General features: G+C 39.9%; 1 protein-coding gene across 1 annotated transcript in view; it reads left to right on the forward strand.

Moving 5' to 3' along the window:
* The window catches only part of pemt (phosphatidylethanolamine N-methyltransferase), a 60,041-nt gene that overhangs the window by 6,430 nt on the left and 32,677 nt on the right, over nt 1-20,934 (forward strand). The window contains exon 3 of the mRNA XM_061095003.1: nt 17,305-17,420. Within this exon, the coding sequence (XP_060950986.1) occupies nt 17,305-17,420 (116 nt within the window). The remainder of the gene's footprint in view (nt 1-17,304; nt 17,421-20,934) is intronic.

Below are 20,934 nucleotides of genomic sequence, written 5' to 3' on the forward strand. Positions count from 1 at the left end.
TATCTCTACTTACTCTCGTAAGAATGAATCAATAATATCCTGGATACAGGTCCCACCATCTTACGCTTTTGATTTCATAGAGCCAGAGTCTGCAACCAATCTTAAGTCATTCTCAGTTTCACCACAGGATTATTGCATTAAATAACAAATTAAAACTAAGCTTACAGTGTGATGAGCACTGCCTACAACGACTGAAACCATTTTTGACTTTTTAGTTTTGTCCATGTCCCATCCACTTACATGGAGAAGGCAAGGTTTATGACCTTTACTGTGTGTGTGTGTGGGTGCATGCGCCCACACAGTGACTCATCTACAGTGTCTGAAAAAGTCTGGAGAGTGCCGCTGCTCTTTGTCAGTCGGGGCAGCAAAGCACTCTCTTAAGACCCACATCCAGACACTTTCAGACACCAGTTACACAGTCAGATAATGTAATTTCCTCCCACTGAGGAGGGCGGCCATTAAAGTTGTATTGATGCTGCAAACTGATTTTGTGTCTTCTGTATGTCTTTGAATGTTTGTACTAGTACAGGTATCTTTGAGAGGAGCATTTGAGCCTAGACTTTATAGAGTAAGGATATTTAAGGAAAGTGAGGAGATTTGGGCTGTTAAGGTTCAGCTAAGGGGGCTAGGGAATGCAATATGCCAATGAGTTTTCTCACTAAGATAGAAGCACAAGGTTGTTTTTGCATGTGTGTGTTAATCTAGCCACATGTATTAATATTCATACCTTTAACCAAGCAGGACATGTATTTGCATTGAAATTATTTGATTGGCTCGCACCTGGAATTGACTCTTTGCTTGAATATGACTTGATTGGCTGGTACGTGGAAAGCATAGCAATCGATGCAGTAAAGCGATGCATGACGTCGCTCCATCCAAAGTGAATGAGCAACATGTCTGTTGAAGCCTCTGAAGTGGTCATGTGAGTGCTTCGTCAGGACGAGGTGAGGCTTATCAGAAGGGGCGTCTGTTGACCTCCATTGTGAGAACACTACACAAGACACAACAATTGATTGTCTTACGCGATGACCCGTGATCTTTTACAAACCCACTTAGTGCCATACTTCTTCCTGCTGGAAAGTATAATGCAAATCACTGCATAGATGTGGTATCTATGCGTTGTTATTAGGATTTGATCTTAAAACATGTCAGGTAGAGATTTTCACAGTAAAGAAAGTATCTGTTAACAATATTATATTGGACCCTACTTTCTGTTAATTTTTTTGTTTCTTTTAAATACTTAATATCATTCACCTGACAGGCCTACCGTAATTGAACTGTAGCAAATCTTCAAGAGCCCTGCAACTAAATTGAATAAAGTGACTTTTTTTTGCAAAACATGCAACATTTTTCAGCCCCGAATAGTGTCATGTCAGGCCCAAACACCTGTTATCAACATGTCCCTCTGCCCCAGTCATGTGCGCTGACATCAATGTTCTCTTCAACTTGGGTTGCTGAACTTTGGCAATTGAACGCTGAGCCACAGAGACTATAATTAAGTCTAAGAATCAACCTGACACTGTGAGAGCACAGTGACTAAGGAAAATATTTTGAAAAGTGTGTCTGTTCTTCTGTTGTGGAAAATTGCTCCCTCCACAGACCCCAGCGCCCACGGGAATTGTGGCAGCATTTTGCTGCATCGTGTGAAACCATAACAAACAAAAACAATCAATGGAATAATTTTGGGCCCAAGCAAAAGCTCAGCACAAACAACATGCTGTAATTCCAAAATATTTGTCAATGTGTTGGAGCATGTGAAAAAAGTCTGACAACTATTCAAAGCACAGTTGCACACACTGTTTCGAAGCCAGATGATATGTACTTGCTATCATGAACCATTTTCGGCATCTATATATATATGTTTGTTGTGCTTATTACTGTACTCCACCAAACCAGCACCCTGGCATATTTGCATATTTGCACCAGCAGCGGGGCATATTTGAATATTTGCACTACTGCACAAATTGCACTATTGTTGTTTTATTTTTCTCTTCATCTGTAAAGACGTATATTTATATATATATATATATATATATATATAGATATTTTATTTTCTATTTTAAATTTTTGATATTCAATTTTTTTCTATTTTATACTATTTCTATTTTATTTTTTTGGTTGTAATTACTTGAGCATTGCTTAAAGGGACTCTTACCTTTGCTGCATTTGAGAATTACAGCACATTCAAATCATCCCGCCTTCCTCCAATGCCCCACCCCCTCGTTCCCATCCGTGGTGTTTTTTTGAAGAAACTTTATTTACAAGCAGACTTTCAACCTACGGCCTCCGCGCACGCACGTGAGTTTTTGTTTACCAAAGCAATGGATTCGGATTCAGAAGCACCGGTAAGTTATATACATTGATGACGCGGGCCCGAATGCGCCACAAGAAGCAGACGGAAAACCTGCATGTCCATGCAGCAAACAGACAGGTCTGTCGGCCAATAAGGTCCTTCGTTCCGAAGAATTTTATTGGTTGAAGTTTTCACTAAATATTATGAGAGTTAAATAATTGTTTGTTTTTACTCCTGGTGGGTCTGTCTTGCATTTTATAGTGTCATTACCTTATTAATACCAATTTAACCTTATCCAAAAAAAGTGTAAAAATGCAACAAAGGTAAGAGTCCCTTTAAAGAGAGCCTGTGACTCAAGTATTTCATTGCCAGCGACTGCTTCATGTTATCTCTGTGCATTTGACAATAAAAAATCTTGAATCTATTAGACTATAAAGTATAAAGGTTGCAACGCAATAAAAAACTTTGTAGAATTTTTAATATATATAGCTTTGCATTTTGCTTTTCCCCCAGGCGTTCAATGTTTAAATAAAGTTGAAGTGAAGTACAATATGAACAATAGGCAATGAAAAAGAGCCATTGTTGTTGTGTCTTCAGTTGCATGTGCACCCGTGCCACTGCCACAGACTGAATCAACTCTGTGGGGAATGATGCCCTATCACATAACACATAACACATTAGGTCAATATCTGCTCAAGCAAAAGTTTTGATATGTATTCTTCACAGTTTCCATCCCTGTGCACCTCCTCTTCCCCGCTTTCACATCCTTTCTGCACTATTTCCCAATCTATGTCTCCTGCTGTTTCCCCCTTTGAGTCCGTCCTGCTGATGTCGCCAATGGTGTCACAGTGAGGGCTGGTGAATCACACAGAAGTAATTTTCTCTTTCTCTATGACCAGCCCTTCATCTCCCCTCTTACCACTCCCCATTGATACCTAGGTCTTTTTTGCATCCACTCAGATTCATGTCCTTGGGCCACAGAGCAGGCGTACAGCCAATCAGAGCAATTCAAAAACGTGTGAGGTAGTGCAAAGCGACAGAAAAATGTAAAGACACAATGATGTACGGCAGTTTGTTTGATGTTCTGTTTAATAAAATACACCATCTAGTTCCTTTACTTTCAGTATGGTGACTTCAAAGGTTAATTTATGCTGCCTTTATGTACAAAAAGAAATTTGTCCAAACATTGAAACATTTGCATGTTTGTTAAGCAATACATCCACTAGAGAGCAGCACGGAGTTTACCCACTTGCAAAATGTCACCTCAAAAAGTTTCGCTATTGTTGAAATTTGTTCCTTGTGTCCTAAAATGGTCACGCTTGAACTATTGGCTATACTGCACCCCCCCAACCCAAGATTCACGATGGTAATGCTGCTCTTTGTTTCATCCGTATCTGTAAGCCTTCAGAAGATGTGCACAAATACAAACAAATAAGAGGATGGACAGAAGGCTTATCTTAATGTTGTGAATATGAAACCTCTCCACATTTGTGGTAGCCATAGTGGTTGCCAACAAAAATGCTTGAGTGGAGCTCTCCTGTCAGTCATGTCATTAACCCCAACCCATCTTGGATAAATTATTATAATTGGCCCAGCAGGTTCCATGATGGATGAAAATTGAATTAGCGGTACAGTGAGATCATTTTATGTGGCTGAACCCTGATAAGGAACATCTCACTGCACAACCTCTTATTCCTCCAGACACTTAGCAGAAACCCTCACCCCCTCGGCATGGAGCCCAGGATGTATGGGCTGTTTATTCACATCATGCGCTCAATCAGATAATGCCCCAGTTTGCCGCCAGCCACCCGCAGATTTATTTAGTGGTGACTGTGAGGTTAGCTCGCACAATGGATAAGGAAGACATTTGAACTCTATATGCAAACTTTAATATTTGTCTATTCATGCGGTCTATTTAAGTCATGTCATCAAAATCATATTCAACAATGTTATCCCCTATCGTAGATTTTCCTTCACTCATTCAGCCTTAAACTGAACCTTTAATCTGGGTCTGTAACTTTTAGTTACATCATTCTGGGGTCATGAATAATTTTTTTTTTTTTACATCTATTCCTGACTCACTTTAATTATAGATTCCCAGTCTGAGTCTATTCTGCATGAGAGCATAGTGATATATAAATCAGCATTTGAATGTTGCTTTTATAAGAGATGTGTTTACAGTCATATCTATCAGCATAAAATATAAGCCAGTTATAAAAGCCTCTGTTGGTGTGCAGGGGGTCGTGTTGAGAAGCTGAGCTCCTCAGCTCATACGCTTATTTTGCCAAATGTTTGTAAAGACTTAAGAACAAAGTCGATTTAAAACTACAGACATATTTGCTGAAAGTGAACTAGTGCAAAAGGATACAAAACGTTCAAAAGGATGTAGGCCTGTCATTTATTTGTTTTTATAATTTACAATCCTATTTGAAAAGACAGGCTCAATTTTATATGACACTCAAAATTACGTTTAAGTTAAAAATGTTTTGCTGCGTCACTTTTTACCATTTTAATTTCTATTCATTTTTATTCACACTTTATTCAACGATGGGATTAAACAATGAATAATTCCAAACTCAACATGATAAGGAGGAAAACCGCAGCCTAAAGGCCCTGTTTGAACTCATAAACTCAGTTGGTAAACACAAACAGACACAGTGATTTGATTTTGAGCTTCGGACTTTTCCAAGCACATCATTCGATTTTCTGGACTTGTTTTGCTGCTGGCTCTAAATCGCCTGTATGTGTGAATGTGAGTGTTTGTCTGCCTCGGTCTCTGTGCATCGACCCTGCAATAAACTGGTGACCTGGCACAAACTTCTGCTCAACGTCAGCTATTAGGTCCAGGGGATAAGCAGTATGATGGATGGATGGATGGATGGATACTCTGCATTTCTGCATCTTACCCAGAAAGTTTTTCTTTTCTGAAAAGAATCGTGAACAAACTTTGAGGACAAAATTATATTCATGCCAAAGTGGAATTTCATTTTCCATTGTCAGCTCAGTCTGCTTACGTCCTCTCTTCTTGATTAAGAGTAAACTAAAAGCAGTGAGCGAAGAGGAAAGGTTAATGCCACAGATATTTTAAAAGCTTTTTTTCATTTGCGTCTTTCATCATTTAAACCCTTGTGAACCAGTTACCTGGGCAACAGGAGCAGTATTTCTGTCTTCCGTGATTTGTGGCAACACTAACAGATGTGGCACAGAAGATGAAAGCTGTGCCTCATGCACATGCGAATCTGATGCCTCATTCATTATCAACCTTCTTCTTTTCTGGATAGCAACAGGTTGCCCCGGCCCCAGACGCAGCAGATATGTCAAAGTCAGATCTGGTTAAAGTGAGATTTGTCTGTCTGATGCAGTGGAAGGCTGCTGGAGATACAAGTCAAGCTGACATGAAGGCTCTAAAGAAAAGTGGTTAACCTGTTCCTTCTTCCTTTATCTTTCGCCTCAGGCTGACGTCTCAGCAAAAACCAATGGGACATGACGCCAGGCTTTAGATAACAGTATGTGGGAGCTATCTGTAGAACTGCAGCTGGAAGACTGCAGCGCAAACCATATTCTGCTGTGGCTTGAATAAACTGTTGTACTTGTAAAAGTGCATTTTAAAGTCTCTTTTGAAACAAGAGATTCCCAACCAGAGGGCACCATGGGTCAATGGAAGAGTACTCCACTGATTGCATCATTCTGATAACAATGCCAAACTCACAATGGACAGATTGGAAAAGTGAAAATGTATTATTCCACACCTTCTCTCAGTGTGTAAGATTCAGGTGAAAGGGATCTATTGACAGACATTTATATAAAATAATCTTAGTCATGTTTTCACGTGTGTGTGTGTTTCATCAAAATTTTCAAGTTGTTGATTTATTTACCCTAGAATGGGCCCTTTATATTGAAATACTTTATATTTACATCAGGGAGGTCCTCTCTATGGAGGCTGCCATGTTTCTTGTAGTAGCCCAGACTGGACTAACTAAACACACTTTGAGTTTTTATGAAAGCTGAAGGTTACCACAGGTGTTCAGCTGCAACACGCAACTTCCCCACTTTATCAAACTAAATTCTACACACTGCAACTTCAAGTCCCTTATCCACCAGTCAAAATATCCCCCAACCTCCGGACTTTTGCCTCCAACAGGAATGGATATTCACTCTGCAGTAGACACAGGTTTTTATCGCCTCCGGCTCTGAACGTCAGTGATGGAAACAGGACACCCTGGTGAATGTGCTAATTTCTTCTTCCTTATTTTGGCAGTCTAGAAGCCGCTGCTGCTCTTGTTATTTGCAACGCTATGACGTTGAACTTCTGTGCATTTTCACGTAAATAGCCTCAGACATGTGTGTGCTTATTGTTTTTTTACATCTTTGAAACAATGTGCAATATGTCTGGCAAGAGGCAACAACGACAAGAGAGCAAGGTGAGAGAGCTTTCCAGGTTTTGGCACCTTCATGACATCGAACGTGACTCACCGGGCACAAAACCGCCCGACAGGAAGCCAAACTCCTCTACTGGCAGTGTGACAGGAGTCTTTTTACCTGCCTACTCCTAAGACTAATTTGGTTGAACAAGAGGTATTGCTTATCCAAATTTGGTGCCAGGTTGGCCCAAATGCAGCCAGTTGACAGTTTGATCAAAGATCTGTGGGTGAATATCCAGTAAGTACATTCTCGAGGTGCTAGCCTCAACCATAGATGGAAGTCTTGGTTAACTCATTTCTTGTAGTAGAACTCCCCAAGAAAAGTATTAACACTGACAAGGAATATGTAATCAGTGGCTTGTTATGGGTTAAATTACATTCAGTTAAAAAATAATTAAATATATAAAGGGGGTTTGGGGATACATCGGAAAATAAAATGGTGGCTACATTTGCTTTGCAGAGTGTTAAAGTATTCATAGGTTACCTGAACCGACACCCAAAGATCTGGCAGCTCAATTTAATCATAACCCAATCATTCTCTGTCTGCTTTTGAGCCGCATGTATGACGTTGCATGTGATATTGACACATAAGTGTGCCTCGCAATTTGTGCACCCTCTCTAAGGGGCCTTATCTGGTGCCTGGGTCCTGAGAGAGATCATGTTCGAATGAGTCATCAGCAGTTAGACGGCCAAAAGGAGGGACGTGTTGGAGAGAGACACGGGAAAGGGATGGGTGATTCCTTTCTTCAGGAGGCCTGAGGGAGCTGAGGTTAGGGGAGGTGAAATCCCTCCAAAGCAAAAGGGACGAAAACAAACCCAAGAGAAAGTGCAATGTGATGTCAGCATGGGCGGCAGTATACCACTGACTATTTACTAACTTTAAATAAATGCAAGCAAACTGAGCAGATGAGAAACCACAGACTTCGAAGTGTATCCAATGACTGAGCAGAGGTTTCAGCTGGGCAAGGATGTGAAACCTGTGTATGACAATTATAGTTATTACCATTAGCAGTATAATCGCAGTATTGTTCAAATGTGCTTTAAATGTCAGAAAATTACTACAGGTAGACAAACTATAGTATTTTTTACAATAATTTTAATTGATGATCTATATTGTGACACAATGTATTTATAGAAGGTGAGACAAATTGTTATGTTAAAGGTTCAGTGTGTATAATTTACCTCTAGTGGTGAATATGCATGCTGCAGCTGAATCCCCCTTCCATCTCCCTCCCCTTACAAACATGAGAGAACCTGTGGCAGCCTTCAGTTGTCATATAAACAGCCTTCAGTTTTGCTGGGACAAAATACCAGTGTTTGTTTAACAAACGGATTTTGTCAACAGTATATGTTAGCATTTGTTATGGCGAGAGATTACTAACAGTTCTCTTGCTGTTACTGCCCCCCCACCTGCCTGCTGCTACTATCACCATGTTTCTACAACACACAGCAAATACTGTTCTTGCTTTGCCTGCTTCTTGAAGACTTGCTGACTTTGCCTGGACAGTATCAAGCAAATCATCACGATAATTAAGATAATTAAAGATGAAATGGTACAAGTAACCTTTGGTAATTTTAACTCTGTGTACCACAAATTGGTCCATGAAAAAATTGCTTCATAGCTACAGCTGGGTACTTTATTATATCAAATCATGTTTTCAGAGGAAAATATTGAAAACCATTATTCACAATCTTTCATGTGGTCAACACAGCAGCATCCACCCGATCACAAGATGTTTTAAAAACAGCTGTGAGCTGATACTGATCTTCTGTTTTCTCTATAAAACATTTACATAATAATAGCTTTGTGGGCTAAAACACACAAGAAGCCTGATATTTCTACACAACAATTTACAATAAGGCAGGATAGCTTATAAAAACATGCATTAAATTAATAATGATATGCATATATGATGGGAGTAGAATGTGCCAAAGGGACCGGATTGGAATTTTTTTGCTAAAGTTTTCAGTATAACAACTCATATTTATTTTTATTTTGTTATTAATTATTTACTTTTTAGTTAGAGTTGAAGAATTTAAGACACCCACTCTTAGATATTGAATATCGTGCACAGTTTTGTGTGTTTTGCACGAGGACTCTTAACTTTAAATGCTGTCATGATAGCCCCTGGCAGAGATAATTTTTATGGTCTGACGCACAAGTGTTGCAGACATGGGAACAAGCCTTTTTTTTTTTTTAAACACAGACTGATTATAAGCAAGGCGGCATCAGCTGAAGACTGTGCATTAAAGTGTCAGAGTTTGTATGCTGCTGCTCTGCATGTGCTTGTATTCTTCTCAAGAAACAGTTTTACTTTTAGATTTCTGCAGTGACGACATTTTGTGTTCAGAAGTGACTTATCTTCCTTCGATGTCCACAGGGGTAGTATGTATTGAGTTGATTGTGTTAACTTGAATATCCTCCTAAACTCGTATTAATCCAATGTGCAGCAGTAGCATTACGTCAGTCCTGTAAAATTGAACATTCTCCCTGCTCCTCATTGGGTGTCGAACTTTCCTATTCAGTGCTGTAGGCTCTTTTTACAGTGACAGCTGAAGGGTCACCACTCAAAAGCCACAGTCCTTTTTTAAACAACGTGTCTTTGATTACACAAAGATGTAAATGAAAGCAGGCCATTCATATCCGGCCTAAGGCTCTTAAGTTTGTCGAGTGACTAAACGACTGCTCCATGGCAGATTTTGTCAGCGCTAGCTAACCTACCACAACACTGCCACATAGTTGAAAACTCAGTTTCGACTTGTGTAATGTTTGTAGGTGACTGTCAAAATCAAACACTGTGTAAGGCAGGGGTGTCAAACTCAAATACGCAGTGGGCCGAAATCAAAAAATTGCTTCAAGTCGAGGGCCACATGGGTTCAACGTTTATTGAAAACTTATTGAAAGAACCTTAGTGCACATATTGAACCTGGAACTAACAAGGCCTATAGAGTATGCCGATAAAACAACATTAATTATGAAAAAAATGAAGTACAAATAATAAATAATACATAAATAAATATAAAAGTAATAAAATCAGTTTCATTAATTGCTTTCTGGCTTTATCTGCAGTATTTCCAGAGTAATTTCCAGCAAAAACATTTTCTACAGGCAAACAACAGCCAAAAATAATTGACTTCAAAGAAAAATCAAATGTCCTGTAGTAGCAAGAGAAAAAAGTTTTCCTGCAGCATCTGCGTCTCCCACAGGCGCAGCTTGGTTTTAAAGCCCTCACTGTAGCGTACATGTCAGTGACGACACGCCCCCCCACCCCTGAAGCTGCAGGTGGAGCGCATTCAGGTGGCTCGTGATGTCACACAGACACGTTTTATTGTTGTGCCTTTCCCTTTGCTTTCAATAAACTCACAGATCTCCTCACGCAACTGGAACAATCTTTCCAGCACCTTTCCCTGGTTCAGCCATCGCACCTGTGTGTGATAGTGCAAGTCACCATATTCTGTACTTAACTCCTCCAGAAAAGACTTGAACTGGCGGTGATTTAAACCTTTGGCTCTGATAAAGTTAACCGCTAATGTTATGATGCTCATCACATGTTCATTTTCAAGGCTTTGCCACACAACGACTCCTGGTGTATGATGCCGTGATAAGCTGTCAACTCACTTTTTTCCTCCTTCATCCTTTCTCGGATCCACCCTTTACATCCGCGATCATAAACTGTTCATCCCACCTGTCTTGAAAGCTCCTGTATTCAAATGCCACCTTTCGTTTAGACATTTTTGGGAGCGGGATAGTTGAAAGTTGTCACAAGTGATATGTGATACAGTGAGGCGCGCGTTCGCGGGACCGTGATTGACATGCCGACACACGGGCAGTGCATTGTGGGATCTGTCATTCACCATTGACCCGCCCACTCGTCAGCCAATGAGAGCCTGCCATTGGTCTAGAACTGTCACGTGCCCCATCCCGACGTGTTCACTGACCCTCAGGAATTCTCAGTATTTATTTTGTATTGAGAACTTGCAAAACACTGCCGGCGGGCCAGCTCTAATAGTAAATAGATTTTATCATGCGGGCCACATATAATTCATGTGGCCCGCGGGCCTTGAGTTTGACACATGTGGTGTAAGGACTGACAACACAACTGCTCCCCAAAAGTGAGGCCAGGTGGCGATCAAGAGTGTCTTGATCGCCACCTGGTGGCTGGCTGCAGTATTGGTCACAAATAACGCTTCCTCCACATCAAAGATGGTTTCTGTCATTTAGGTATTTCTCATCCCACTGATACATAACAAAATGGTGATTTTAATGATAAGTGTGGTTTTACTTAGTTCTTTGATGCTACAAAAACACGATAAAACCTCATGAATGACAACTTAAACTGAATTTGGTCAAGGGCGTGTATCAGCAGGACCTCGCTAACGTGGCCCATCCCCCAAGTGTTACTGGGCAGACACTGGTTTCGAATCTGCAAGATGGAAACGTTCATATCTGAGATATTTTGGCTTCATTTAATCCATTACAAGTTGGCAAGTTAGCCAGGCTTGCTTACATTTTTAGCTTACTTTAGAGCAGATGGACTATTCAGTTAATTCCTTATACTTATTAAAGACCCGAGCACACTACTATAACATGTAGGGCAATCCAAAGCATGACAGTTTGCCTTGTCACAGCTGCCAATTTGTAATTTGACCATCAGTGTTCAGATGATATTTTTTAATTAGTTGCGCTTCTGCTTTGGTTTCAGATATTTTGGTCTATGGCTACCCAGTGCATCTGCAATCAAACTATACTGCTTTTTCTTAGTAGCTGCACAAACGTAATATCTCCCCTCCCACTCTGCCCTCGCAAGCAGAGGTCAGGCTCACCTGAGCAAATAGCTGCCACCCGGTACATGCATTATCAACCTGCATGCATGTGGCGATGAAGCCGATAGAGCAAACATCATCTGATCCTTTCCATGTATATGGAGTGGGTGTCTGTCATCCGGTCAGTGCTGCCTAGTGACCTACATCTTTTCGCGTCATCTGCTGCAGTGGTCCTTTGTCTCACACAGCTAAAGTAGTCTCTTAGCCTGCTGAGAGCAAGATAAATCCAATAATAGACAGCGGAAAAATATCTGGTATTTTGAGTCAATCGGCTTCAGCCAATGTCCAAATTCACAAGGGGGCTGAATAGAATACCTCTTCAGGGTTTAGTTATGTGATAAGTTGTGCTCAATTATCATTGTAGATTCAAAATGTAGAATGCGGATCTACTTAAAATAATTGAAAAAATTGAAACAATTCACAATTTATTAATAATACAATTTAATATCTTATTTTCAATAACTTCAAGTGTGTTGTTCATCATCTGTTGTTATTATTAAATTGCTGTTTTATCTGATGCCAAAAAACAAACATAATATAAGCATGATTACGTGGCTGATATCTGAATACATATTAATGATTGTTAAGATATTCTTTTAAGATCTATGCTTTGGCCGTTAAAAAAAAACAGGTTGTTTGATCCATAGAAAAAACACTAATCACGATCATGTGAGTCTTGTTTAGCTGAAGCAAACAAAATCACTTAATGTGGGTTGTCCTCAAATGACTGTGATACTAAAGATAACAGAACAACAAAGCAGATCTGAATCATGAATCAAACTATTGTACATATGTATTTCACTCAGCCAGGTTATAGATATTCATGACTTGAGTGAACGACTAATGTTTCAGTTCATTGCTTTTAATGCTTTTATTCACTGGAACCAATTACACTGATTGGTAGGGTGAAGTGACCTCAGATGTCCCCAGACAGTGTAGGCTGAGTTTTGTTAGCATGTGGATATGCATGTGTACTCATTTGTGTTACCTCTTTTGTCAGGACCATTAGACCTCATAGAGACCAAAGTTCAGTCCTAATGAGGCAGAACCTCATTTCTGAAGTCCTGGTTATAAGACCAGTTTTAAGGTTGGAGATAAGATGTGAATTATGGTTGGGTTCAGTCAAGGTTAGGCATGAATTGGTCGTGGTAAAGGTTATTCATAAGAATTTGCAGGTTTCAAGGCTTTCAGAACTTACACAATAAAATAAAAAAATGCCTGTTCTTCCTTCCACCCTGTGCTCCTGTCGGCTGTATCACAGACTCATACATACTCTTGACTTTTTCATAAAGGCAGATGATCAGTGTCACGAAACCAAGGTCACTGTGTGAATGAAATGTTTCTATATCTGCAAGGCAACGGAAGTATTCACGTAACTGTGTCCATGACAAACAAGCCACAAACCGAGGGCATCAGAACTTGCGGCTGTATTTGGGGACATTTCCACCTTTTGAATTAGCCAACACTGTTCTGCTTTATTGTGTTTTAATTTGAATCAGATCAGTTTGATGCCCAGAATAAAAGTTATATAAGGAGACACATTTAGATCCGTGGCGTTCACATTTGAATGTATTCATGCGGCAGTTTTGCAGTCAGTAAACATTTCAGCTCAATCGTTGTTGGTGACATAATCAGGGTCATATAATAGATTTGACCTCCCGCCTTTGCCTGAAGGTGGACGGTGCAGCCTTAACAGGAGTCATAATTTCATTAGGTTTTACACTTACATGATAGGGACAGTTTGGGGCAAATTAATCAGTGGTCAGTGGGTAATGATGTGTGTGTGTGTGTGTGTGTGTGTGTGTGTGTGTGTGTGTGTGTGTGTGTGTGTACTAACAATACATATATGTATGTATAGTTTGCACATAGTTTGAGTTTGGCGTCCAGGCTCCAACTTCACTTTCCCAGATGTGATACCATTATTATGATGAGTGATGCGTAAATATCTTTGACCCCCTTTTGTTATGTCAGCAGACAAGATGTATGTCAATTTCTTTCAATGTCAACTATGATGACAATACATTGGTGGACTAATTAATTAACATTCCATTCCTTGGAGCCACCCTGTTATAGTATGGCTACATTTCTGCCGTCCTGTCCCCAGATTTCAATTAATTTTATATCTAAATTTAGTTTGCTACATTGAACGAGCGTGTGCTCTCAGTGTTTCTGCACTGCAAATCCCCAGCTATTTGAATATTCAATCAATGTTTTCTGAATTGAGTGAGAACCTAATCAGGATGTTCCTGGTGTGCATGTGTTCTTGTTCCCTTTCTCGTTGTCGCTCCCGTAGGACACACATCCTCGCATTAATAGAGCTCGTCTGGGCGTGTGTGTGCATTTGTGTTTGTTTGCGTGTTGTTCTCCGTGGCACACAGCCGTACTTTAATACAATGTTATTGTTGGTATTTTGTACATCTTGATCTTTTGTCAGTGTGTATATTCCCTATGTGTCGATGAGGACTAGCTGGAGGGTGATTTTAGCTTCATTCTACGGTTTCTGCTGCTTAAATGTTCTTCCATACAGCGGCATAAGACGTCAAAAGTTCCTTCCCCTCAGAAATCATCCTAATGACTTGACTTCAAACCCATTCGGTTGCCTGCCGCTCACATTTAAGTGGGCTGGTGGGGATGCAGGAGGAGCCTGTTACCTAAGCCTTGATTGAATTTGTTATGGAGAGCTGCTGGTTCTGCCAAGCCGGCGCCACTCCCTGCGCTCCCCTCGCCAATGCCTTCCTTTATTTCTATGTCTTGATTGATGATGTGATTACAACATCAGTAGTCTGTGGGCAGAACACCTGATTATTTTTAGTGTACTCAATCACCTCATGGAGGGTCTGTCAATTGTGTTGAAGATTTTTGGAGAAGCTTGCAGTCTGTTCGCTGGCTCAGAATAGACCGTAGCAGTGTACTGGCAAAAAGTGGCCTGCATATGCCTGTATGTATCTCTCATAACGAACCTCTTAGCTTTTGGAGGATGCAGTCTGCGCAGCCCACGGAAATAGAACTGAAATTAGATGGTCTGGTCTGTAATCAGCTGCCTAGCAACAGAGCTGAAGTTAGACAGGACAATACAATTTTAACTTCGACTTGGTTTTTGAAGCATGATACTTAAGCATGCTACATCTAGTCGCTTGCTCGCCCAATTACCACTTTGCAAAACGGTTTGTCACCAAAGTGCAATGAGTCCTGGGGTAGGTTGCCCGGAGAAGGATTCACCAATTGCAGCCTTTGTTTTTCAAGGATGGAAGGACACCCCCTTGAATGATAAGTGGTTTAGGTAATGGATGGATGGATAAATGGAATGGTGACATACAGTATGTGTTTTAATGTGTTTCAAAGTGCTACTTACTGAGTGAAAGGTAATGTTTTTAATGTTGTCATACGTGTGAGTCACCAAGGAGCTTCAATTGTGAGGCTTTTATTGCACAGCAGTCTTCTATTGAGAGAGAGAGAGAGAGAGAGAGAGAGAGAGAGAGAGAGAGAGAGAGAGAGAGAGAGAGAGAGAGAGAGAGAGAGAGAGAGAGAGAGAGAGAGAGAGAGAGAGAGAGAGAGAGAGAGAGAGAGAGAGAGAGAGAGAGAGAGAGAGAGAGAGAGAGAGAGAGAGAGAGACTCTTCTTTTGATGTTATAAAACCTTTGATGCTTTGTGACTAAATGTCTGAGCCTGCAGTATAAACTTGTCTTTTTCCCAAATACCTCATAAATCAGGAGTACATGTATTTAAACACTGTCTTTCTTTTGTCCCCGTATTAAGTTTAGTTACGCTCACCTTTTATATATCCTCCTGCTCCTTTTTCTACCCTTCCTCCTCTGAACATATAAAAGTTGTTTCCACGGCAACACTTGTATCCTTTATGTTTTGCTGTGTTTCACAGTCACATACGCACTTCTGCAGCCGACATACAGTCAGCGATTTAAAGTTTGTCTTTAAATTCATCCGTTTTTCAGTCTGTAACGCTACAGACTGGCTTGTGTTTTTTTTTTTGTCTTGCATAACTTCCCTGTGGTATATTCATGGTGCAATGTGGAAATCTGAAAGCATCAAATAAAAGCTCCACCAAGAGAATGCAGCTTTTATGTAACAGCTATCTGAGGAATATAAACAAATTAAGAAAAACAAGAACTGATCATTAATAAAACAGACAACCAGCAATCTGCAGCAGTGGAGGCTGAGACTCACAAATGTAAGTGACGTTGTTTACGACTACATCACTTTTATGACATTGGTTTGACAACAACAACAACAACAACTGATTACTGATGAATTGCCACACATTAATATATAATTAATCCCGAAACTCCCTTTACATTCAAATCTGTTCCTAATATCTCCAGGTTCTTCAGGACTTTTTTTCAGTATTTAAAGTAATCCAGGTCATTGCACACCGTTTATCCCTCACACTCTAAAAGTATTTTCTCAAACTCAAACACTTCACCCACCCCTCCATCAGCATAGTTTTTAAGTTCAAAAGTGTATGGCCAAGAGAGCTTTTAAGATATATTTTGTGTTGCCATCTTTCTCGTACTTTTCACAAGAAAACAACATTTTCATGTGAACCAGATCTCAATATAGACAACCTTTTTTTTTTTTAAGTATGCAGTCTGATCCATTAAGCGATAACTGCCATTTTTTGTCCTTGGTTTTATTTTAAATTCAAATTGGCTGGTATTTAAATAATAGTAATCTTGCTGTATTATTTGATTAAGAGGTACTTGGTTAGAATAGGGAGCAAACAGCAATTTAACACAAGGAAATTATGTATATGCCAATGTTAAAAATACAATACAATACACTTCAATACAAATCAAATAATTGTTTATAGTTAAACAGGAACAGGAAAGTATTATCTAGAGCAAATTTATCAAGTAAGACAGTCAAAATAAACATGTTAACATCAACAAGCTAAATATGCAGACACCATTCAATCACACACTCTGACAGAAGGTCAGACTCAATGTTCAAATCATGGAAGGCAAATGAAACTGTTTATAACTTGTTATTCCAGTTGCGCCTTGTCTGTTTTTCTGTATCATTGGAGGTGGAAATACTTCCCTTAATGTTAGGGAAATAAAAATAAAAAAATGCACTCATCGATCACTTAACTCATGAATGGATTCTGAGCTGAAAGGCCTCTAGTTCTTTTTGGATCAGGTATTTCAGCGTGGAAGCACCTCTCCTGTCCGTTTCTCTGCCGACTCTGATAATGGCAGTGTTGCAATTGAGACGTGAATATATAACGACCATTATGTTAAATACTAACTTTTCCCTCGCACTTAAAGCGAAGGATGGTGGTGGTGATTACACTCTTCAGCGACAGGAAGAGAGAGTGCTTTAATAACGTGAACGCCATTACTGCTGAGTCACGACATGTTGGAATACATCGTTTGACATTTTAAATGGCAGGAAAGAAATGGAAATACATTTTTTAATTGACATACTACACAGCCATTGTGAGAACATTTGAAAAATGTGCAACCACCTCAGAGCCCTCCTGGGTACCTTATATTGGAAGTATTCTTGGCATGCCCAGCTGAGAGTAGACCCTGGTAGAATCATAAAAACCATTCGTCCTGGGAACGCCTCAGGATCCCAAGAGGAGCTGGAAAGTGTTGTTGATGAGAGCGATTTCTAGGAAGAGTGACAACTTTCCCTCAGACGTTGGTAGACAACACAACAAGAACTAAAAATAATTTTCGCACCTTTCCTGTTCTTGGTAAACTCCACCGTCTCATGTCTTCTGCCCTCTGTTTCTGTTATTCTGCAGGTGGCGAGATGGGAACATCGTACACGGAGACTCTCCAGGCTCTTTGGCAGCCCGCGCCTCGGCTGCTACTGCCTGGGCCTCGTCATCGTTTTGCTCAACGTCTACCGAAGCCACAGGTGAAGCACACATCTCTCTTCTCATTCTTTCTGCTTTCTTTCAAATCAGCTTGATTTTATTCAATTTTTATTCAACTATTATCTGAGCAGTCACCAGGGCCAATGCTAAGCTTAGAACAAACCTCTGCAGATTTCCAACCTTCACTGTTCCTTCCTATACCTCTTGTCTTGCAGCACTGTCTGTAATTTGTGTTTTCTTACCTTAATAACATTCATTTGTTTCATTACGCAAATTGTGAAAGTTTTCTTTGCTTCGGCAGAACAGCGTCCTCCCCCTGTTTGGAGCTGTAGGCAGTTTACAACCCAACCTGCCTCTTTAAAATGTAAAAATACAGGGCAGCAGCTACTATCCAGACTTAAACCTAACTAATTTTTCCAGTTTCTTGTAGATACGAAAGAGCCAAACCCAGCTGAGTAACCTAGTTAAACCTTTAGACATTTTGTTATCATTGTACAAGAGTATGAAAATAAAGACCTTGAATCTCAAGGTTCTACTGTACATGACGCACTCTTTTGCCCTTTTGCCATCCTCTGTATACATCTTCCTGTTTTCTTTCCTCCGCCTCGGCTCGGTGTACTTGTTTCTTCTCTCTGCCTGCAATGGTTACGTACCGGCGGTTCTGTTGGTGTCTGTGACACCCCCATGCCTGCCATCAGCAGCCAGTGGAAGTACAAACCTTCCACTGCTGATCAAAATAGTGACAAAGCACCCCACTTTGAACACCACACACATACAGTATGCCATTATGTGAAGGCTTTTTTCTTCCTCCCTCTCTCAAAAGAATGTCTGTGATGCTTGTTGCCGGGCAACAATGCTTTTGGTACAAGATGTTTCCAAGATGATAAAATTTTCTTGCCAGTTTTCTTCCTGTGCTTCTGAGGAGAATGATTATCAATACAATCAGAGCAACATGAATAACTATAAATAGCAGTAGCACAATTCATTCACTCAGATGTGTTAGAACAGAAGATGTGAATCAGGGGAATAATGGCTCTACTGTCAAACTGAATTCACTCAAACAAAAGTAATAACAGTATTTGAAAGGCTTTTAGTTGAATTATTGTGCTGTTATGAAATTCCAATAAAATGTATTTATTATGACACATGCTTACACACATCACTTCCTATATCAAAGTAGAGCTCCAGTGTTTTTACACACAAACGTGTGTGGGCTAAATTGTGCATACCATTGTACAGTGTATTGTTTTTCAAGGAACTTTTTGACAAGCTCAGAAAACAACATCAGCTCGGGGATCAACAAACTGGGGATCAGGACTTTGAAAGACAGTAAGGAAGGGGCCTGACAAAAGCCAAGACATGTCTTAGTAGGGAAAGCACAGGTGTGACTCTCCTCAGTTCAAGTGTCTCTGACGGTAGGAAAAAGAGCCAGTGTGCACAGTACCTGATCACTGAAACTGAAGCATCTAAATGGTATTCAGCATCATCCATTTGATTTTTTCCAACCTCTATTCTGACATGTCCAAATGTCCGCCATGAAAAAAGGCTATTGATATATTTCGTGTAAATTTAGCATCCAGGACTACCTTTCTTTTCTGCTGCGTCACTGTACACTGGGTAATGCAGGATAACACCATGGCAGGCTTTAAAGTTTCCCTTCAAACCAATTGGGATGGTAGCAAAGGGCAGCACGACAAAGAGCATCACTGATCGGATCCTAAAGGTTACTGAAGTCAGTGACACTACTTTTGAATCTTTTACAGATGCCTCTTCTGCGTCTGTCTCAGCAAACAGAGACATCAGTGGCAGGAGGAGTGCGTTGTGCGTGTGCATTGATTTTTGTAAGTCTGAGCATTGATGCACACCTTTCAGTTGTATCTTTACTGTGGAAAAAGTGAACAAACAATGCACTGAGTACTAAATTGTGTTTTTTTGTAGTATTTTAGATGTTTTTATGACAAAAGGGAAAGCAGGTATTGTTTATTAGTCATAGTGAGAGCACACACAGGACATTTGGTGCAATTTGGAGATATGACACGTTCGATATTTATTAACCCTGAATTAAGAGGGGACCAGCACTAGAATGCACCTTAACACTAATGAAAGTAAAATAATGCATTAAATGTATTCTGTCCATCACACTAATTCAGGAGGAGTTCTGTGGCATCAGTGGTCACAAAACTTCCACCTGTGTGAGTGGAACCATTTCAAAGAACTTTCATGTGTAAAGGAAAACTTTGCTTTAAAAATAAAGTAAGTTATTATAAATTATGGATTAGGGGCCTTTTCATAAAATACATCTACAACACCGAGTTTAAAATTAATTAAAAAACAATAATATAAATAATAATAATAATAATCATTACAATTTCAATAGGGTCTCACCAGACACCTTTGATGTCTGTGCTCGGGCCCTAATAATAATAATAATGACATGTGTTGATCTGAGATGTATCCATTCAGGCACACACTGAACCAGGGGTTCAGAGCTTGTTGCCAAGATCAGTCAGGCCAATACTTATGACACAGTTTACACATTTCTCCTAAATTGAAAATTCACAAAGATCCCAGTATAAACTTTTATATCAAAATAATAATTAGCTGCATTATTCGATGTATCTCACTCCTCAGCAATTCAAGACTAATTAAAGCCCTCAAAAAGCCAATTCACTTGCCTGAATAATAATAATAATAATAATAATAATAAAATTTTTAGGGCTGCAAAGCAGCACTGGGTGGGCCCGAGCACATCCATTTTGAAGCGTTGCATGCTTTTTGTCTGAAAAAAACAAAAATAACCAGTTCTGAGAGAGAGAGAGACGTAACCTTTGCAAGACATAAAGTTTCCTTTGATCTAGGAAGACTGAAATCAAAGGATTCATGGTCCATGTTTGTCCGCGTTACAGAACATCGTGTTTTAATGGCGTGTAATCAAACTTTGACACCACGCCACGGTCACACCGTGTGATTAAAAAAAAATCTGTCAGTCAGTTTTTATCTCCATCTTGTTGTGATGACACTCATCTCAATTTGAAGTTGATCCGATGAAAACCCTGGTACAAGTGTATCAAAGAAAAAATGTGGAATATGGCCAAAATGGCCACTAAATGCAAAATAGCAGGCTTCCTGTTGTGTTTTTCCAATTGCACCAAGAGACTTTTTTGTTTGTCTGGTCATGATACACCTGTATATCGATTTTTGTGAAGATAGGTCAATGGGAACACCTTCCGGGGGTCTCGGGGGGCACCGTTGAGTCATTTTGCGACGCCCATTGAAAATTCCTTCAGAATACGTAAATTTTCACCACTTTCTAACTTTCTGCAAATTTTGGTAAGAAGTTGAGCATGTTAAAGCCCTCAAAAAGCCAATTCATTTGCCTGAATAATAATAATGACAAATGTTTAAGGAACTGAGATTCATGAGTGTGCCCAATTTGGTCCAGATCCAAGTCAAGAATTGGATTTAGTGAATTAAATGTGGTTTCATAATGGGACCCTATATCCTCCGAGTGTCATTCCAGTTGTAATTATAATGACCGATACTTGAAGGACATAA

The sequence above is a fragment of the Limanda limanda genome, chromosome 21 (genome assembly GCF_963576545.1).
Source record: "Limanda limanda chromosome 21, fLimLim1.1, whole genome shotgun sequence".
Classification (NCBI taxonomy): domain Eukaryota; kingdom Metazoa; phylum Chordata; class Actinopteri; order Pleuronectiformes; family Pleuronectidae; genus Limanda; species Limanda limanda.